At 42.2% G+C, this 20,991-nt stretch overlaps 1 protein-coding gene across 1 annotated transcript in view; it reads left to right on the top strand.

Annotated features, from left to right (window-relative positions):
- LOC149449716 (5-hydroxytryptamine receptor 3A-like) overlaps positions 1-20,991 on the top strand; it is a 49,734-nt gene that overhangs the window by 12,495 nt on the left and 16,248 nt on the right. Inside the window, exons 3-6 of the mRNA XM_089692880.1 lie at positions 4,607-4,651; positions 9,746-9,855; positions 12,696-12,862; positions 20,338-20,495. Of these exons, the coding sequence (XP_089549006.1) occupies positions 4,607-4,651; positions 9,746-9,855; positions 12,696-12,862; positions 20,338-20,495 (480 nt within the window). The remainder of the gene's footprint in view (positions 1-4,606; positions 4,652-9,745; positions 9,856-12,695; positions 12,863-20,337; positions 20,496-20,991) is intronic.

The following is a 20,991-nucleotide window of genomic DNA, read 5'->3' as shown; positions in this document are numbered from 1 at the left end:
GGCAGTGTCCCTGGATCTGGGGACAGTAGCAGCCTGTTACTGGTCTAAATCTACGATTGGTATGACATCTCCCCCCCTGCCCCTGTACTGTGCCCTCGTGTCCCCGCTGTACTGTGCCCTCCTGTCCCCACTGTACTGTGCCCTCCTGTCCCTGCTGTACTGTGCCCTTCTGTCACCACTGTACTATGCCCTCCTGTCCCCGCTGTACTGTGCCCTCCTGTTCCCGCTGTACTGTGCCCTCCTGTTCCCACTGTACTGTGCTCTCCTGTCCCCGCTGTACTGTGCCCTCCTGTTCCCGCTGTACTGTACCCTCCTGTCCCTGCTGTACTGTGTCCTCCTGTCCCCACTGTACTGTGCCCTCCTGTCCCCGTGTACTGTGCCCTCCTGTCCCCGCTGTACTGTGCCCTCCTGTCCCCGCTGTACTGTGCCCTCCTGTTCCTGCTGTACTGTGCCCTCCTGTCCCCACTGTACTGTGCCCTCCTGTCCCCGTGTACTGTGCCCTCCTGTCCCCACTGTACTGTGCCCTCCTGTCCCTGCTGTACTGTGCCCTTCTGTCACCACTGTACTATGCCCTCCTGTCCCCGCTGTACTGTGCCCTCCTGTTCCCGCTGTACTGTGCCCTCCTGTTCCCACTGTACTGTGCCCTCCTGTCCCCGTGTACTGTGCCCTCCTGTCCCCACTGTACTGTGCCCTCCTGTCCCCGTGTACTGTGCCCCCCTGTCCCCGCTGTACTGTGCCCTCCTGTCCCTGCTGTACTGTGCCCTTTGTGTTGATTAGTCTTGGTTTTACAGCATGTTTTATTATTGTTTAAAACTGATTTTATTGAAAAGATTAATACACATATGTTTAATTCTATCAACTCTTTATACTTTAATTCTTGAGAGTAGGTGCATACTTTGTCAAAGACTGGTAGGGGCCCCAGCGCATTACTTTGCCCAGGTGCCCATGATTCTTTTAAGAAGGTCCTGTTGGTTGGTTCAGGATCAGAGCTTGGTTTCCCTTAAAGTGGACCTTGCAATACATACAAGGTCTGCTTTCTAAATGTGCCTCCTTTGCAGAAACACAGTATTAAAAAAAAAGTAGGGATAGGAGTTAGATATTATACTCACCTTTTCCCCCTGGTTTCTATATTGCAGAGGGTGACATTACCATCCTTCCAACAAGTCCGGAGAATTCTAGGACTTGTAGGATAGCCTTCCCAGCAAGATCTGGGATACTGTACATTCCCCAGGATCTGGCCGGAAGGAGGATGACATCACCTTCACCTAAGTGCCATTGGCAGAAGCTTCGGGAAAATAAAGTACTGTATATTATCTAAAGGGGAAGAGAGACACATTTATAAAGTTTAGCTTACAATTTAGGTGTAAGGTCCACTTTAACCACTTGCCCTCCTGAGGATTTTTCCCCCCTTCCAGACCAGGCCATTTTTTTTGCGGTACGGCGCTGCGTTACTTTGATGATTGCGCAGTCATGCAACGCGGCACCTATATTAAATTTAAGTCCTTTTTTTTTTAGCTTTCTTTCGACAATATTTGATTGCCTGTGCATTTTTTTTCCTTTTGCGCTATAAAAAAAATAAGACCGACAATTTTGAGAAAAAAACAATACTCTTGACTTTTGGCTATTAAACATGTCCAGTAAAAAAAATTACAAAAATCAAATTTCGTCATAAATTTAGGCCAAAATTTATTCTGCTACATGTCTTTACTAAACAAAATCCAAATTCATGTAAATGAGTTGGTTTACATGAAAGTTATAGTGTTTACAAATGGCGGTATATATACTAGTAATGGCGGCGATCAGTGACTTATAGCGGGACTGCGGCGGACGTTCTGACACTGGGGGGAACTGACTTGGTGTCACTGACATCTCCAGTGACACCTATACAGTGATCAGTGCTAAAAAAAAAGCACTGACACTGTACTAATGGCACTGGGCAGGAAGGGGTTAACATGAGGGGCGATCAAAGGGTTAACTGTATGCAGGGAGTGTTTTATTAGGGGACCGTGTCAGTGTGCTTCACTGTAAGCACACTGCTTTGGATGGCTGTGCTGTGCATAACAATCCATAGCAGTGTGTCCGAGCTGACATGGAGGAGGACTGTTAGTAAACAAAAAAGTCCTCCTCCCCATCGGAGATGCTCAGTAATCACTGGGTGCCGGCAGGTAATCACTGGCTGGGATCCGGTGATTGACAGCAGCGAATGGCGGCGCAGGTAGGGCGCATGCGCCCCCTACCTGGAAATGCAAAATAACGTATATATACATGATCTTGCACACCCCCTGCCACCCTGTAGCAGTATATCTGCTATAGGGTGGCAGGAAAGCAGTTAAAGTGACACTGAAGACTCAGTTTTTATTTTTTTAATAACAACCGTGTTACCTGCTCTGTTTAATGGTTTTGCAAAGAGCAGTCCCTCCCCCCCTGCTGAGTGCCCCCGGAGCTACTTGCTCTGGGGGCACTCGTGTGTGCTCGCTCCCGAGCCGCCTCTGCTGGACACACAGAGCACGGCTCGGCCCCGTCACCAGCTCCTTCTTCACTGGCTGTAATTGACAGCATTGGCTCCCGCTGCTGTGTCTCAGCCAATGAGGAGGGAGAGAGCTTCTGCTCTAGTGCACATTGCTGGATTGGGCTTAGGTAACCATGGGGGGGCTGCACACTGAAGTATTTTACCTTCATGCATAGAATACGTGAAAATAAAAAAAACCTTCAGCCTTTACCACCACTTTAATATGCATGGAAGCTTACTTTTTTAATGTGAAACAGGGCTTTTTTTCTCAGAGAATAGGTACAGGAACTCCTCCTTCTGAGTCACTTCTTGTCTACACCCCCTACCCACCTCCAAGCACCGTCCCTACCCACCTCCGACCAGGAATAGACCCCAACACAGGCAGCTCCATCACACATCAGCAGGAAAAAATGCTCAATTCCAGAGGGATTTCTTTTCCTGGTCCCCTCCTGCAGCTCAGATACTTCTCTCTCTGCGGCCAGAATCATGTAATATAAAGAGCTCCGGCTGCCTATTGCTCGCCATATTACAAGAGGAGAAAAAAAAAATCAGGACAGGAGGAGGATTCACCCCATCGGACTGGTGGCCGAGTGATGCCATAGAGAATTTACATTTGTATCCAGAGGGATTTCTATATAGAGCCCAGCTGTATTTGATACACATTTATTCTGGTCATGGAGGGGTTATACTTTTTGGAGGAGTTGCTGCACAAAAGGCTCATTTACCCTTTGCTTCAGGTGACTGCATTAGGATGAAGGGTTGTCACAGATTTTATTAATGCATTTATATTATCATTCCCATCACGCATGTCATCAGTTTTTATGATATGATCATTCTAGTGTTTTGCTAGTCGTTTTATTACTATTATTATTATTTATGGTATACACATGAGTGCTACACCTTTTTTCTGTATTAAGTCTACTATAACTCAATAGTCATCGATGCATATCCAAACTCAAGAATAAAAAAAAATAAATAAAAAACTAAAAAATTTAATACAGTATATTGCAACTTACCTGTCCAGAAGTGGCATCCCTTTTCATTTTCAAGACTTTTTCTTTATATGCAACTGGTAATCCTATACGGAACACATTTTCTGCCATAAAGTCACAACGCATACTCACTATACAATATTTATGGAATATGTTAGGATTATAGACCACCCACCCATCTCCCTATTATCATACCATATGGGGAGGAGTTCTATAGTTCACAGAGGTAGCCTATGCAGGGCTGATAACAGTTCTTGAGATAGTACTGCAAAGGGCACAGGACCCAGTTGTATGTGTGTGTTGTATGGAAGAATTCCCACAAGTCCATAAAGGGGGAAGCAGGGCATGTCAGTACTAGGTCATCTAGTGCCCAGGGTGAAGATGCCAAACCCATGTCACACCCATGCAATCCGATTCTGCACATCGCACCATGTTTTGCAAATCGATTTCATGGTGTTGTTAACTTAAAGCAGAGCTCCACCCAAAAGGGGAAGTTCCTCTTTAAGAACTGCTCCCCCACTCCCCATTAAGGATTGACACCTTTGGGGGGTGGGGGGGAGCGGGTACCCGAATTTGACAGGTACTCGCCTAGGCAATCGGAAGTGGAAGGTGTCCTCCCTCCCTCCCTGTAGTCTTTTGGGACACGTGACAGGTCCCAGAAGACTACAGGACCATTCATGAAGTGCAGCGCTACTCGCGCATGCGCAGTGGGTACCCAGCTGTGAAGCCGCAAGCTATCACAGCCGGATGCCCACACTGAAGATGCCGGCCTCCTGGAATACAGGACGGCCGGTGAAATGGGCTTTGGGGGACACACCGCGGGACCGAGGGTCAGGTAAGTGGCTGTTTTTTAAAAGTCAGCAGCTACAGTTTTTGAAGCTGCTGACTTTTATTTTTTGACAGGGTGAGTGGAACTCGCTTTAACATACACACCCGCAAGCAGTTCGCATGAACGGGGTGCGATTGTAATACGGTGCAGAATTCACACAGATACAGCTGCGAATTCCGCACCGCATCATTGTGAACCAGGACTTAATGATATCATTTAAATATTTTCTCAGATTTGCCTCCATCATGTAAAAAGCCTTCTACTTTTTTTTTTCAGGATGAAAAGTTACAGACAATGTCAACATTGATGGACTTCGAAATGGTAAGAGAATTGAAACTTTTGAAATACCTTCAAGAAATAAGAAAACAGCCTGAAGAAAAGATGTGACAATGGTGATAGAATAGATAAAAAGAATATAAAGATGACACTCCACTTCATAGAACAAAGCATGCCTTTCTAAAATTGACCTGAACAGGTTGTTCTGCCCAGTTCTGCATTTGTAAAATCCTGAGAATTCCACCTGTATTACTCAGAGGTAGAGGGCATGAACTGTAATTACTCACCAGGAAGATAAGATTGAACACTCTCCAAACCAAATACATCATCTGATACTTATTTACTAACTGGACACTGCAAGCAAAGGGCCCCAATACAAAACCTGTCACCTGCCACATCACGTTACTTTTCTAATAACCATCTTTAGCCCCAGTTCACATTGCGGCGACTTATCGTGCGACTTGCAACACAGTACATGACCAGCCAAAACACATTCATTGCAATGGGTGCCATCTTAATCAATGCGACAAAACAAAACTTTTCTGCAACTTGAGTGCCATAGATTGCAATGTTAACTGCTTCTATGCCACTCTATAGCAGAAATACATTTTGGCGTAAAATTATGACGAAATTAGATTTTTTAAATTTTTTTACTGGACATGTTCAATAGCAAAAAGTCCAAAATATAGTTTTTTTTTTCAAAATTGTCAGTCTTTTTTTGCTTATAACGCTAAAAATAAAAACCGCACAGGCGATCAAATACCACCGAAAAAAAGCTGAATTTGTGGGAAAAAAGGACATAAAATATTTTTACTGGACATGTTTAATAGCAAAAGTCCAAAATATAGTTTTTTTTTCAAAATTGTCAGTCTTTTTTGCTTATAACGCAAAAAATAAAAATGCACAGGCAATCAAATACCACCGAAAAAAAGCTCAATTTGTGGGAAAAAAGGACATAAATTTAATTTGGGTGCAGCGTTGTATGACCGCGCAATTGTCAGTTAAATTAAAGCAGTGCTGTAACGCAAAAAATGGCCTGGTCATGAAGGGGGTTAAATCCTCAAGAGAGCAAGTGGTTAACCACATCCCTGCTGCCCTATAGCAGATATACTGCTACAGGGCGGCCCGGGTGCGCAAAATCACGTATATATGATTTTGCAGTTCCGGGTAGGGGGCACGTGTGTGTGCCTTACCCGCACCGCTAATCGTGGCTTCGGCTGTCAATCATTGGGTTCCGGACGGTGATTCCTCACCTGCACCCGGTGAACGCTGAGTATTACCGAGGGGGGAGAGGCCTGTGTATAAACAATACAGATCTCTCCCCTGTCAGCTCCTGAACACTGCATAGCAGAGCCATACAAAACAGTTTGCTTACAGCGGAAAGCTTTCACACAGCATACTGTGAAACAGCACACAGTTAACTCTTTGATCGTCCCACATGTTAATCCCTTCCTGCCCAGTGCCATTAGTACAGTGTCAGTGCTATTTATTAGCACTGATCACTGTATTGGTGTCACTGGGGATGTCAGTGACACTAAGTCAGTCCCCCCCAGTGTTAGAATGCCCATTGCAGTCCCGCTATAAGTCGCTGATCGCCGCCATTACTAGTAAAAAAAAAAAAAAATCCCATTATCTATACCGCCATTTGTAAACACTATAACTTTCAAGCAAACCAATTAATTTACGCGTATTGGAATTTTTTTTTAGCAAAGACATACAGAATACATTTAGAATACATGTAGCAGAATACATTTTGGCTTAAAGTTATGACAAAATTTGATTTTTAAAATTTTTTTATTGGATATGTTTAATAGCAAAAAGTCAAATATATGTTTTTTTCTCAAAATTGTTGTATTTTTGTTTATAGCACAAAAAAATAAAAAAAATCAATACCACTGAAAGAAAGCTCTATTTGTGCGAAAAAAAGAACGTAATTTTCATTTGGGTGCAGCGTTGCCTGACCGTGCAATTGTCAGTCAAAGTAACGCAGCACCATAACGCAAAAAGTTGCAAATAAATCACAAGGAAAACGCAAGCAAGACACACGACTTTGGGGTAGTGCGCAGTGTGAACTGAGCCTCATATTGTTTCTTTTGGCAGCAGTTGCAAGTGGAAATACAGTTGCAATCACTTACCCTACAGTTGTGGCCAAAATTATTCAACCCCCAATGCTGTAAAGGGGTTTAGGGACTATAGTGTACATTTGGAATTGTATTCAGAATCAAATCCTACAAGGACGTTGTAACTACCCAAATGCAACTAAAATGACATCAATTGTTTATGTAATACAGTAGTAAATGGTTCTTATGTGGTTTCTTCATTGCCACAATTATTCAACCCCTTAAAGACTACCACTCTGAAGAACAGAGGTTCATACAGGTGCTTTCCATCAGGTATTGAAAACACCTGTGGATGTCACCGAGCAGCAATCAAGCATAATAAGCACCAATTAGGCAGCTTTAAAATGACTGTGATACTCAGCTCCTTCTAGACATTTACTGGTGTGGTTACAAACATGGTGAAGGCAAGAGAATGGTCCAGGAAGACAAGAGAAGAGGTGATTTCTCTTCACAGGAAGGGCAATGGCTATAAGAAGATTGCAAAGATGTTAAACATACCAAGAGACACCTTAGGAAGCATCATTCGCAAATTCAAGGCAAAGGGCACTGTTGAAACGCTACCTGGTCGTGGCAGAAAGAAGATGCTGACTTCGACTGCTGTGCGCTACCTGAAGCGTAGAGTGGAGAGAAGTCCCCGTGTGACTGCTGAGGAACTGAGAAAAGATTTGTCAGATGTGGGTACAGAAGTTTCAGCCCAGACAATAAGACGCACACTGCGTAATGAAGGCCTCCGTGCCAGAACTCCCAGGCGTACCCCCTTGCTGTCTCCAAAGAATAAGAAGAGTCGACTGCAGTATGCCAAAAGCCATGTGGACAAACCACAAAAGTTGTGGGATAGTGTTCTGTGGACTGATGAAACAAAATTAGAACTGTTTGGGCCCATGGATCAACGCTATGTTTGGAGGAGGAAGAACAAGGCCTATGATGAAAAGAACACCTTGCCTACTGTGAAGCATGGTGGAGGGTCAATCATGCTTTGGGGCTGTTTTGCTTCTGCAGGTACAGGGAAGCTTCAGCGTGTGCAAGGTACCATGAATTCTCTTCAGTACCAGGAGATATTGGATGGAAACGTGATGCAGTCCGTCACACACCTGAGGCTTGGGAGACGTTGGACCTTTCAACAGGACAATGATCCCAAGCATACCTCCAAGTCCACTAGAGCATGGTTGCAGAGGAAAGGCTGGAACATTTTGGAGTGGCCATCGCAGTCACCAGACTTAAATCCGATTGAGAACCTCTGGTGGGACTTAAAGAAAGCAGTTGCAGTGCGCAAGCCTAAGAATGTGACTGAACTGGAGGCCTTTGCCCATGAAGAATGGGCGAAGATACCCGTAGATCGCTGCAAGACACTTGTGTCAAGCTATGCTTCACGTTTAAAAGCTGTTATAACTGTAAAAGGATGCTGTACTAAGTACTAAGATTGAATGTCACTTGGGGGTTGAATAAAACTGATAATGCTGTGAGCACAGAAAAGACATTTGTGGTTATTTCATTATAACTGTTATGTTATATTTGTCTGACCTACAAGTGCCTCTTTAATGTAAATGTAAGCAAGATGACTGAATGATCAAAAGCAATGTCAAACTGGCCAAAACACTCAATTTCAGTGGGGGTTGAATAATTTTGGCCACAACTGTAGGTTCACTGTGCAGTTTTCAGCTTGAAGAAATGCACTACGGTTCATTTAACATGGTTTCTTATAGATCTACTTCACATCTGTGCATTTTCAACTGGTACATTTTTTGGAAAGGGTCGGGGACTTTTTTTCCTGCAGCAGATTGCATTTTGCATGTAATAAAATTCAATAGTATATATTAGGTGCAGCGCTAAAAACTGAATTTCATAAAATTAATAAAGTGCAAGTAAATCAAAAAGTGCCAATGCAGTTATAAAGGTATGAACCAAAAAACATGAAAGTATAAACGAAATGTGAACGAATCACTGTCTCAAATAATAATCAAGGTGACTGTTAGTGTACATAAAATGACCAAGTGGCAATGATACTGATATGTCCATAAAATGACAAAGTGATAACACTGTATACTATCACTGAAAAGTGACAAAAAGTGCTTATAAAAGTGACAATTGCATAAAGTGATGAGCTGGAGATCTGAAATTATGATCTCAGAGTTGGTGATCCACACTCTATATTCAATGGTATGGTGATGTGCCAGGTAAGTAGTAGAATTACACACTCACCAGATGCGCAATTAAATCACGCATTTATGGATATTAACTCTGTGGTCAGCCGGAAGTCCCTTTAAGGATAATCACAGCCTGGTCTGGAGTCCCCTTCTCTGGGTCTTCCGCAGTACCTCCGACGTCCTCCGTATAAAGCTCTGTGGGTTGGCAAGCTCACAAAGAGCTCAAGGAAAGGATGCCAATAGCGTGATACTGCTTCAAAAACACATTTATTCCTTCCATAAGGTGAATAACAATACAGAGAAGAAACTGACCATGAGGGAATCCAAGATGGGCGCCGGACCTACTCAAGGCTCTGGCGGCGTGACATCACGACGTTACAGCTCCTCCCTCAGAGACTCCGATCCATTATGCTCAGTCCACAGACCCGATCCATACCGCGGGGATCGTCGGAGGGGGTGTCTCCAAGTGTTACCGCACCAGGTAACACCAACCCTAGGGACGCCCCTGCTGTGAAGAAACCTTTCCGTGTTTGGAGATTACATTTCTTTTCTTCCAGGAAAGAGTGCCCCCTTGTCCTCTACGCTGACTGAGTTGTTCTGGTGACACTCCAGGAATCCCTCATTTTGGAAGGATTTCCCCTCATTTCTTGTTTTTGATTACGGGAATGTCCCAATGGGACACAGATGGCAAAAACAAAAAAAAACTGACAAGGGTTACGATCCTCCGTTACTCTATTCAAAAGGAAAAGTTTTGCTTTGCTTTTGCTACTTTAAGTCCCTAATAACTATTTACCAAAACTAAATTATATAACTTTTCCTTTAAAAAAATAACAATTTAATTTCAATGTATTGATTTTTCTCTATTTAAATAAAAGGAATGGCAAAACCAGTTCCTAACCTGGGATCCAAGTGACTTCTGTGACATACATCGTATCTTGATTCCAGAAGGTTCGGTCTGGATTCCTGACATAACTATATCTGAAATGTAAGTGCCTAGAAGGTAACATTGATTCTTTTAGTAACTTGTGAATGTGAAAACTAAAATGTGCACAAGACTCTAAATTTAGACAAGAATAAATAAAGAATTAAAAGCATTTTAAATTATCCAAAGAATTCAAATGATTAAAACTATGATATTGTTCTAGCACCGTAGTTACAATTAAAGACCAACTCTTGCCAGATATAATTAAATGCAGATTTATTTAATTATACATTCAGTCATAGGAATTACAAAGGTGTTCAAGGCAAATGGGAACTTTTAAGTTAATATAATAAAAGAACAAATTTCAAGGAGTGGAAACTGCATTTATTTTTCTACATACTCTTCTGCTACATTTATACACTTATCCCAGCATTTAACTAATGCCTGGAAAGCTTTGGCACAGAAGGATTTGTCAGTATGCCTGAACCATCCTAGGACAGCCGACTTCACTTCACCATCAGGGGCGGACTGACCATTTGGAAACTCGGGCACTGCCCGAGGGCCCGGGGTTCAGTAGGGGGCCCCATGAGATGCCCCTGGTACCTTTATCATAGGCTTTTTTGAGTTTGGGTAAGGACACAGGGGCCCCATGATCCCCTATTGCCCGGGGGCCCCATGAGTTGTCAGTTTGCCCCTGTTCACCATCACTGTGTTCACCATTCCCACAGAAAGATTAGTCCCTTGTGCAATTTCACAGCAGATTATTGGTCGATTATCCAGGATCAGATGTTCCACTTTTGCATTTCTGGTGCATGTTCGGTGCAGTAAATAAACTGCATCAAAAACACACCTCTCCACTGAAATGAATAGAAACAGCAGCAAAAGGGCATTGAAAACGCAATGCACCTGAAAAATGCGTTGTTGAGTCACTTGTCCAGGGGAAAAATGCCACACAAATGTTACAAAAACGCATCAAAAACACAATGCACCACAGCAAAAATGCAGCATATGCGTTTATGCTGCATTTTTTGCAACAAATCAGTGTGAAAGCAGCCGAAGTAGGAATCATTATCTTACTTCACTTTTAGTCCTCATGCACACGGGACATTTTGCTAACGCTGGTAACGTTAGCTGTGTAAAGTCACATTAAAAAAGTGAGGGGACAACATGCTTTAGGATTCTAGTGCAGGAATGGCAATGTTCATAAAGTAAGGCGCTCACTGGAAGGATCCGCAGATATTTTTCTGTAGTCGCAGGTTTCTTAACCTCCTTAGCGGTGTTCCCGAGTGTAGCTCGGGGTAAAATTTCTATACCAAAAGCGGTAACCCTGAGCTACACTCGGGCTTACCATGCGGCGCCGCTCTGGGGGTCCCTGCAGCACTTACCTTGTCCTTCGCTCCCGCGATGTGTCCCCTCCAGCATCCCCGGCCATCTCCTCCGGCCGATGCCGGCATCCGGCTTCTGTGTTCCAGTCCCTGTGACGTCGGGACGTACGGGCGCCGGAACCGGCGGGAAATTTGAATTTTTTAAAAAATGTCATTTTTGCTGTCATTGCTATTTCAATGCATTTCACATACATTTTGTCCCGAGTGCTTTGTCCTGTGCCCTGCCTGCATTTTCAATGTTCTTTCTGCCTGGAAACTTAGAAAAGTCCATGGCGTCCAAAAAGCGTCCCATTAGGTCAAAAGCGGTTTTAGAACAGCGATAGTAAATCAGAACCAGTTGCAGAATTGAGTGATAATGATTTGTGGGGAAATTCGTCATCAGACACTGAAAACGATTTTGCGACTTTGCTCAGCGATGTGCGAATTTGCCTCTGTATTTCAAATTTCAGTGTTTTTGGTTTGATTATATTATTGAATTAAATTTATTATTATTATATTATTATTTTTTATGATTATTTATTAAATTATAATTTATGATTTCGTGTTTCAAATTTTATCATATCCGGAATGTTTACTAGACTCTTGTTCGGACAGATTTCAGTGAGTTATTCCTAAAAATTACAGCCTACAATAAAAAACTACATATTTCCATGCAAAAAAATGGTACCGCTTTCAGCACAAAAAATCGGAAAGAATCATACCGCCAGGGAGGTTAAAGTGGTTGTAAACCCTTCCAGCAGACTTTTTGAAAATTAATATTTGTATCATTCTCAAAACGTTTGGCCAGGGCTGTTCATATTTGCACTGATTTTCTGAAGGAGATGAGAATCTTCACACAACAAATTGTGAAAATATTCACTTAAAGTAGTCGTAAACCCCTACATATACCCAATGAAGTGACTGGCCTCAGGTGATACACAGAGATGAAACAAATCCTCCTACATAAGTTGTACCTGTTTATCTGAGTCTTCTCTGCTGAATATACAATTAGGTCCAACTGAGGTACATGTGTTGGCTTTCAGAAGATAGAGAAAGAGCTCAGGTTGGGCATCCTTGCAGTGTGATGTTCACAATCAGTCTGCAGTTTGACTTTTTTGGACAATTTAATAGTTCATATACAGCAGTGGTTCTCAACCTTCCTAATGCCGCGACCCTTTCATACAGTTCCTCATGTTGTGGTGACCCCCAACCATAAAATTATTTACCCAGTAAGTATAAGTCATGAAGGGTCGTTTTACCTCCAATACTGCTGCTTTCAACACAGTAGCTGCTTTCAACAGAGTAGCTGCTTTCTACACAGTAGCTGCTTTCTACACAGTAGCTGCTTTCTACACAGTAGCTGCTCTCTACACAGTAGCTGCTCTTTACACATCGGAAATATGTGTTTTCCTGATGGTCTTAGGTGACCCCTGTGAAAGGGTCGTTCGACCCACAGGTTGAGAACCACTGATATACAGTATACAGTATGTTTGATTCTCCTGCCCTGTAAACATGACTTTTGCACTATATTTTTACTAGGACAGAGGATGACTCCCTTGATGTTCTATATATGCAGCTCTATTACAATGGCACCATTCGAAGGAAAACAATTCTGAGGGTCCTGACCGTATGTCCTCTTGACTTGTATAAGTTTCCATTTGATTCACAGAAATGTAATTTGACCTTTGGCATGAGCACAAATCCAGGTAAGCAAATATAATTAGACTCGAATGGTGAGTATACAGAGAGAAAACCTTGTATCTCCAGGGTACCTGTTGGTTTCTAAGATTTTATTTTCCACAGACATAAGGTAACAGCCTTCAGAAGCAGTCAACCAGGACAGCACAGTGGCTAAGTGGTTAGCACCTGGCAGTATTAGGGTCACTGGTTTAAATTCCCAACCACAGCACCACCTGCCTAGAGCTTGCATGTTCTCCCTGTGCCTGCGTGGGTTTCCTCTGGGTACTCTGATTTCCTCCCATACTCCAAAGACATGCTGGTAGGTGAATTGGATCCTGTCTAAATTGTCCCTAGTATGTGTATGTATGAATGTGAGTTAGGGACCTTCGATTGTACGCCCCTTGAGGGTTAGGGACTGATGTGAATGTACAATTTATATGTAAAGCGCTGCGTAAATTGATGGCGCTATATAAGTACCTGAAATAAATAAATAAAATACATTTGTTCCTCTGAGAAAACATGTTTGTGTGTACCATCTTCGTTAGATTAATGTTTACAGAAAAAAAACTGATTTGCAAAACAGGGTTTTCATGGCTTTTTTGTGAGCAGTCAAATCCATCAGATGCATATTTTAGGAACCTGCAGTAGACTAATGAATTTATTATTAGGGGATGTGTTGGGGTAATCCTAGAAATATAATTTTTCCTATGTCACAGAATGTCAATCTAGCAGTGGCATCCCTAGGGGGGTGCGGGCCACACCAGGTGACACCATCACAGGGGGTGCAGGAACAGGATGCACAGTGACAGCTGACCCCACCCCGGTGTAGCAGTAAAAAGAGTATCCCCTGAAGCAACTGCGCATATGCCGGTTTCAGGACAAAGAAGCCGGTCACCGGCTCTGTGCTAAAGTTGGAGATCGGCTTCTTCAGCCTGAAACCGGCACATACGCAGTTGCTTCAGGGGATATATATCTTTAAGGGATACTCATTTTACCGCTACACCGGCACCGCTTATTCCTCTCTGGAGGGGTGACACCACGTGTTACCGCCCCGGGTGACTCCAACCCTAGGGACGCCTCTGAAATCTAGTACTGTAATAATGATTAGAATAGAAAATACAATTGCAAGAAATGATAGTTGTGATACCATGTGACCAGGGTAAATCAAAGACGAATTCTCCTGCGCTCTAGGACTCAGACAGGTGGCGAACAGATGGAACCAGGCCTGGAGAAATCGTCCACCAATGCATAAAGGGCTGTGCGGCTCCAAAACAAGGCTGGGGAAGCCCGATCAATACTGCAGAATGAAATGAAAACGAGAAGCGCACCAACCTTGCGCATTACCTCAGTAACCAAAATTTATTAATTGTAAAAAATATACTCACAAACAGCGAATGAAATCAGGCATGTAAGTCCTCACAGGGACTTGAAGATAGCATGAGTCCCATCAAGGGAATGGGTGTTCAGTATAGCTGACGCGTTTCGAAGGGGGTCCCTTCTTCATCAGAGCTAACTGAACTGTGAGTGCCCTCTCCTATATATACTCCTGGACTGAACATAGGCCCTCCCCTCTTATTTCTCTCTGATGGCATTACAAATAGCTATTGTCTGTTGACGATACCTTGGCCCTCCTACTAACCTGAGACTGCCCAACCCAGAGGGGAGGGCCTATGTTCAGTCCAGGAGTGTATATAGGAGAGAGCACTCACAGTTCAGTTAGCTCTGATGAAGAAGGGACCCCCTTCGAAACGCGTCAGCTATACTGAACACCCATTCCCTTGATGGGACTCACGCTATCTTCAAGTCCCAGTGAGGACTTACATGCCTGATTTCATTCGCTGTTTGTGAGTATATTTTTTACAATTATTAAATTTTGGTTACTGAGGTAATGCGCAAGGTTGGTGTGCTTCTCGTTTTCATTTAATTCTGCACCATGTGACCAGGGGCAGGCAGGAAGGGCGGCTGCCCTGGGCGCCATACTTTTGCTGTAGGGATGGGGCGCCGTCCTTCTCTTGCAAGGTTGACAGGAGTAGTGACAGTGCAAAGATTTTGACAAGAGAGAGACTGCTAAGCGTACGGTCTCCTACGCTTGCAAATCATGAATGGGGAGTGCGCAGTTTGGCATCTTTACCCCGGGCACTGGATAACTTTGTCTTGACACTGCATGTGACTGTACACAGTAGATTGTAGGTCTTTAGTAATGAAAATATCCTGTGAGTTAGCTCGGGTTTATTTAAACAGTAAGAGGCCTAAATAAATGGCATCTATGTATGTAAGCAAATAGGGCATTTTTCTTGTTTACAAATGAGGAAAATTGTATTGAGCGGTTCAGAATGAATCTTTGTTAGTATGGCTTTTTTGTTGCAACTGGTAATAGTACATTTTAGCTAAATTTCTGTTAAATATATATCATTTATGTCTATTTGAATACTGAACTTTTTTGTGATTGTTTTTCATAAAGTTAGCATAGTTACATAGATAGTCTGGCTGAAAAAAGACAAAATTCCATCCAGTTCAACCAAAAAAAAAAAAGTTATAATCCTATACCCACAGTTGATTCAGAGGAAGCAAAAAAAAAAAAACCCAGTAAAGCATGATCCAATTTGCTCCTGCAGGGGAAAAAATTCTTTCCTGATCCCCTGAGAGGCAATCAGATATTTCCTGGATCAGCTTTACCTATAAATGTTAGTATCCAGTTATATTCTGTGTATCTAAGATAGAATTCAGTCTTTTTTCAAAGCAATCCACTGAGCTGGCCAGAACCAACTCTTGAGGGAGTCGAGCTGCAGCTCCCTGTGTGAATGGACAAACGGAGCAGCGGGTGCCCCCATAGTAAGCTGCTTGCTGTGGGGGGCACCTGACAGATAGGAGGAGCCAGGGGGACCTGAGAAGAGGAGAATCTAGGCTGATCTGTGCAAAACCATGGCACACAGTAGGTAAGTATAGACATGTTTGCTATTTTACAAAAAAGAGAACCTTTAGAATCACTTTAACAGCAAACCTACAGACCCTATCATGTTCATAACCTAGGGACTTCCTACATTTACTTATTAGAGGTGCTTATATAGTGATGTCAATTTATGCAGTGCTTTTACATATGTATATTGTATATTCATGTTGGTCCCTGACCCTCAGGGGGTGTATATTTCATTTCAGGTACTTATATAGTGCTGTCAATTTATGCAGTGCTTTACATATACTGTATATTGTACATTCACATCAGTCCCTAACCCTCAAGGGGCATACAATCTAAGGTCCCTAACTTACTTTCATATGTACACCTACTAGGGACAATTTAGACAGGATCCAATTAACCTAACAGCATGTTTTTGGAGTGTGGGAGGAAACTGGAGTACCCGGAGGAAACTCACGCAGGCATAGAAAGAACATGCAAACGCTAGGCAGGAGGTGGTGTGGTTGGGATTTGAACCAATGCTCCTAGTGCTGCCAGGTGGAAGTGCTAACCATTTACCCACTGTGCTGCCCAATTATAAAGTAAAAATGTTAAAACCAGGTGTTTTTTGCCATCTGTGTCCCTTTCAAGAAAGTTAACATCATTCCTGTTCTGTAGCTCAGCTCTCAGAAGCAAGTGCTGCTGCATCTGTAATGTTACACCCTGGATACAGGTGTTACATGTAACATGTTATAAAAGGTAAATTTATCCTTAAAAGACAAACTTTGTTGCAGATTCCTACCAGTTTTTGCTCTTAACCATTTCAAGTCCGGACTGTTTGACCCCAGGCCATTTTTCAGTTTTCAGCGCTGTACTTTGTATGACAATTATGCCATGCAACACTGTACTCAAATTAAATTTAGATAATTTTTTGAGATAGATAGAACTTTCGTTTGGTGGTGTTTAATCACTGATGGGTTTTAAAACTTTTTGCTATATAAATGTAGTGTTACCCTCTTGAGAGCCACTGGTTTTGGGTCCCCCTATTTTCCTGCACAGCCAGGCACATGCATTTTCCATATTTGCATCCAAAGTCAGAAATCAGTCCATGAGCTTGTTTTTGTTGTTTTATTGAGGGTTAGCAACTAGGATGGGGTCTAGGGGTATATGGGAGGCCCAATGGAACTGAAACAACTGAGAGGACAAACTTCTTATATACAAAAAACAGAAAATAAAATTTGATCAGCACACAGTCTTTCCTAGGAGCACTTAGTCTTCTTAAATAAAACTTCTTTAGACCCCAGTTGAAAATCTCCTCATCTTTCCCAGCTGACAGGCTGTCCTTTCCTGTAGACTGTGGAGCAGTAGAGGTCCCTCTTTCCAGCTCACAGCCTGTAGGTAGACCCCGTTCTTCTGGGGCCCCCTCCCAAGGCTCCACACCAGCAGCACTTTCTCACTCCATCGTCCACCCTACTCCCCTGCTGACTAGGCTCTCTTATATTTATGGGCTGATTTGCCACACTGCCAGGCCTCCTGCCTGGAATTGGTCAGACTCCCACAAATATGCAGAACAGCCCCTCCTCTCCTCCACCTACTGGCTTCTAGAAACTTCTCCTCGTCTCTGGAGTAGGGGGAGATACCAGAGGACTGACCTGTAGAGCCCTCCAGCCTTAACCTAAAGTACCGTTGCTGACTCATTCCCAGGCTGAATTACACTCAGGCTTCTAGCAAGCCTCTAATTATACACAAAAAAACCTGTCTGCACTAAAGGGCATTACATAAACTAAAAAAAAAAAAATGTTGAAAAAAATCATGTTTTTATTAGTTATTGTTATAAAATTTTGCAAATAAATAATCTAGCTTCATAAATTTAGCCCATGTATGTAATGTATTTGTCTACATTTTTTGGTAAAAAATAACCCAAATCAATGTATATTATTTAGTCTGTGTAAAGTTATGGAGTATACAAACTGTGGGATAGATATTTGAAAATTGATCAGTCCTAAGGTATTGACTGCCTGTCTCTTTGTTGAAGCCCTAAAATGCCAGGACAGTAAAAATAATCCCAAATTAACCCTTTTTGGAAAGTAGACAGTCCAAGAGGCACGGTAAGAAGAAAAACAAAGGAAATGCTCCCCTAGCATAAAACCTTCTTTTATTAAGGACAAACATAAAAAATCCAATGCATTCACATGTTCCAAATGTAAACACGCCTGTCACAATGAGTTGGTGGTCTGTATCATTCTGGTCCATCCATCCCTCCTGACTGAGCCAGAGTATGCACAGAGGAAAAGACAAGATGGGCAAGCAGAAGCCGCTGTATCGGCATACAACACCAGTGGAATTCTTTTAAAACTTACCCTATGATTGCTTATACAGTGAAGATCACTGTATACTCAATAGTTTTAGCAGTCATGAATGGATTAACCATTTATTAACAGCTCACTTGTGGTTGTGATCTGTAATTGGCTACAGCTAATAACATGGTATAGGTAGCCAGGTACCATGTGATTGCTCGGAGCCAATCACAGATCACAACAGTAAGCAAGCTGTTCATGAATGGAAAGTCATTCATAGTTTTTTTGCCTTCCTCTGGATCAACTTTGGGTGTAGGATTATAATTTTTTTTTTTTTAATGGTTGAACTGGATGGACTTTTGTCTTTTTTTCAGCCAGACTAACTATGTAACTATATGACAGGTTGTTTACATTGTTATCATAATCATAGCAGTCACATGATACCTGGTTACCGATTACTGGTAGCTAATATCCGCTATGTCCAGTGGACACAGTGGTCACAAGAAGGCGTGCTGTGCGCTCCCAACCTGAGCAGACACAGTGACATACATGTACGTCATTGTGCCTGCATGTACCGCCCTGCCGCAGCATTTTTACTGTGCGCGAGTCAGCAAGTGGTTAATAAGATATTTCTAAAACTTCATAGATATATCTAAGAATTACACTCAACACACATGGTGTACACACACACACACATACATGTACATACACGCAGACACATGTACAGATAGACACAGACACATGTACATGCATACACAGACACACACAGATACATGTACATACACACACACACGGACACAGCCCTATAAAAAGTTGCAGTAGTTTGTTACCTTCACTCACAGAGCCTGGTACTGCACTCTAGGGAGAGACAGAGAGCACAGCACACACTCCTTTCTTTGATTTCACTTTCCTCAGCTATTGAGCAGTCTGACGGCTCCCAGTGCGAGCAACAGATCCCGCCCTGAGGACACACTCGCCCCCACCATAATTTCCAGCTGGCGAGTGGAAATTTCAAGGCCTGCAGTACATCATTAAAAAGATTCTGTTAAACACATACAAAATAAATATCCAAATGCTTCAAAATACATCTAAGAGAAATTCAAATTACTTATTAAATTCTAATGTTGTGGTGTAATCCAACACTGATTCAGTGGTATGCCCCATAGTTGATTTTCATCTTATAACATTTGAATTTTGATTTTAGATACATTTAGCCTGGGAACTAACGCGTTTTGAATATTTATCATAAATTCTTCTTCAGGGATATGATACCACTCTAAAATATAAGTAATAGTTGATAGTCAAATGTAACAAGATTTTTTTATATATACATTGGTAATACAAAACCATAGCATATTGGGGTAAAAATAACTTACATAACCACCATAGATATTCTAAAGAGTGTCTCATTATGTGAAGAGATAAATCCCCTCTAGGAGAGCAGTCATCATTCTGATATGCAAGGACCACAAATGCCACACCACATCACTGCCATGACAGAAAGTAAGTATATATGACAATTAGTAATAAGGGAAAAAGGAACACAAATTACAAAGAAGTCAAAGGGAAGCAACATTACCATAAACTGGCTACATACATATTTTACCTTTTGCCCTTCCCACCAACTGGCACTACGCAAGGGTCTAGATCTAGACATTGAGAATGCCCCACAATATGCCAAATAGTGAAACATAGATGTTCAAACATTCTATTAGCACGTACTAAGTCAACAAGTCGCCATAAATGCAAGCAGCCAACATTCATGCTCCCAGCTTACCAATAGTTGTAATGAAGTGAATTTACATTACTTTAAAAAGTTCAACAGCATGAAACAATAGCTCCAGCTATTTTTTGTTTCTCCACTTTTTTGTGTCATACCAATACAAACAAAAGAAATGAACATGAGACTGCCTAAACGTTTGTAATTGCAACAATTTTCTGGGCAAAGTGATGCATTATCTGACAGAAATGCAGGGGTGCCAATATTTTAGGCCATGACTATATTCTTTTTTATTTTTATTTATGACTATATTTTATAATCTATATATTTTTTTTCGCAAAAAAGTGAGATTGACCTTTAAACACACACACACACACACTTACGATAACAAAAGGTAAAGTGGAAGATTAGAATAGAATGGTGGATTGTCTTACAATTTATGGTTTACAGCCGCTGTCAAGCCAAATATTTCAGATAAATGTATCTCCCCATGTCTATAGGATCTAAGTGTGTTTTACATGAATCCTTACATGTTGTTGGAAGCATACAATTTAATATGATTATATGTCCTCTCTTCCCCCCCCCCCCCAGTTACTGATGTACAGTTGATTGCCACTTCTACTGCTAAAGAAGCAACTGTATTGTCAAAAGAAGTATTTTCAAAGTCAGAATGGGATCTCAAGCAAATAGATATTATGCATTTGAATGTCTCTAAAAATGGGGAAGAATGGAGTAGGGTCATTTATCAGGTAACACCAATGTAATTTATCCACTGTAAATCTAGACATAGTTCTCCCTACTTGTTATAACTGTAATGTTTTTTTCTTTAACAGCACTGTAGTAGATTGGTTTACAAATAAATAAATATATATATATACACACACTATATTGCCAAAAGTATTGGTCAGCCTGCCTTTACACGCACTTGAACTTTAATGGCATCCCAGTCTTAGTCTGTAGGATTCAATATTGAGTTGGCCCGCCCTTTGCAGCTATAACAGCTTCAACTCTTCTGGGAAGGACGTCCACAAGGTTTAGGAGGGTGTCTATGGGAATGTTTGACTGCATTGTGAGGTCAGGCAATGATGTCGGCCGAGAAGGCCTGGCTCGCAGTCTCCGCTCTAATTCATCCCAAAGGTGTTCTTTTGGGTTGAGGTCAGGACTCTGTGCAAGCCAGTCAAGTTCCTCCACCCCAAACTCGCTCATCCATGTCTTTATGGACCTTGCTTTGTGCGCTGGTGCGCA

Source organism: Staurois parvus, unplaced genomic scaffold (genome assembly GCF_062004578.1).
Source record: "Staurois parvus isolate SC_StPar_1 unplaced genomic scaffold, SC_StPar_1.0 ptg000607l, whole genome shotgun sequence".
In the NCBI taxonomy this organism is placed as follows: Eukaryota; Metazoa; Chordata; class Amphibia; order Anura; family Ranidae; genus Staurois; species Staurois parvus.
The sequence above is the reverse complement of the archived record's forward strand: the minus strand, read 5'-3'. Positions and strand labels throughout refer to the sequence as shown.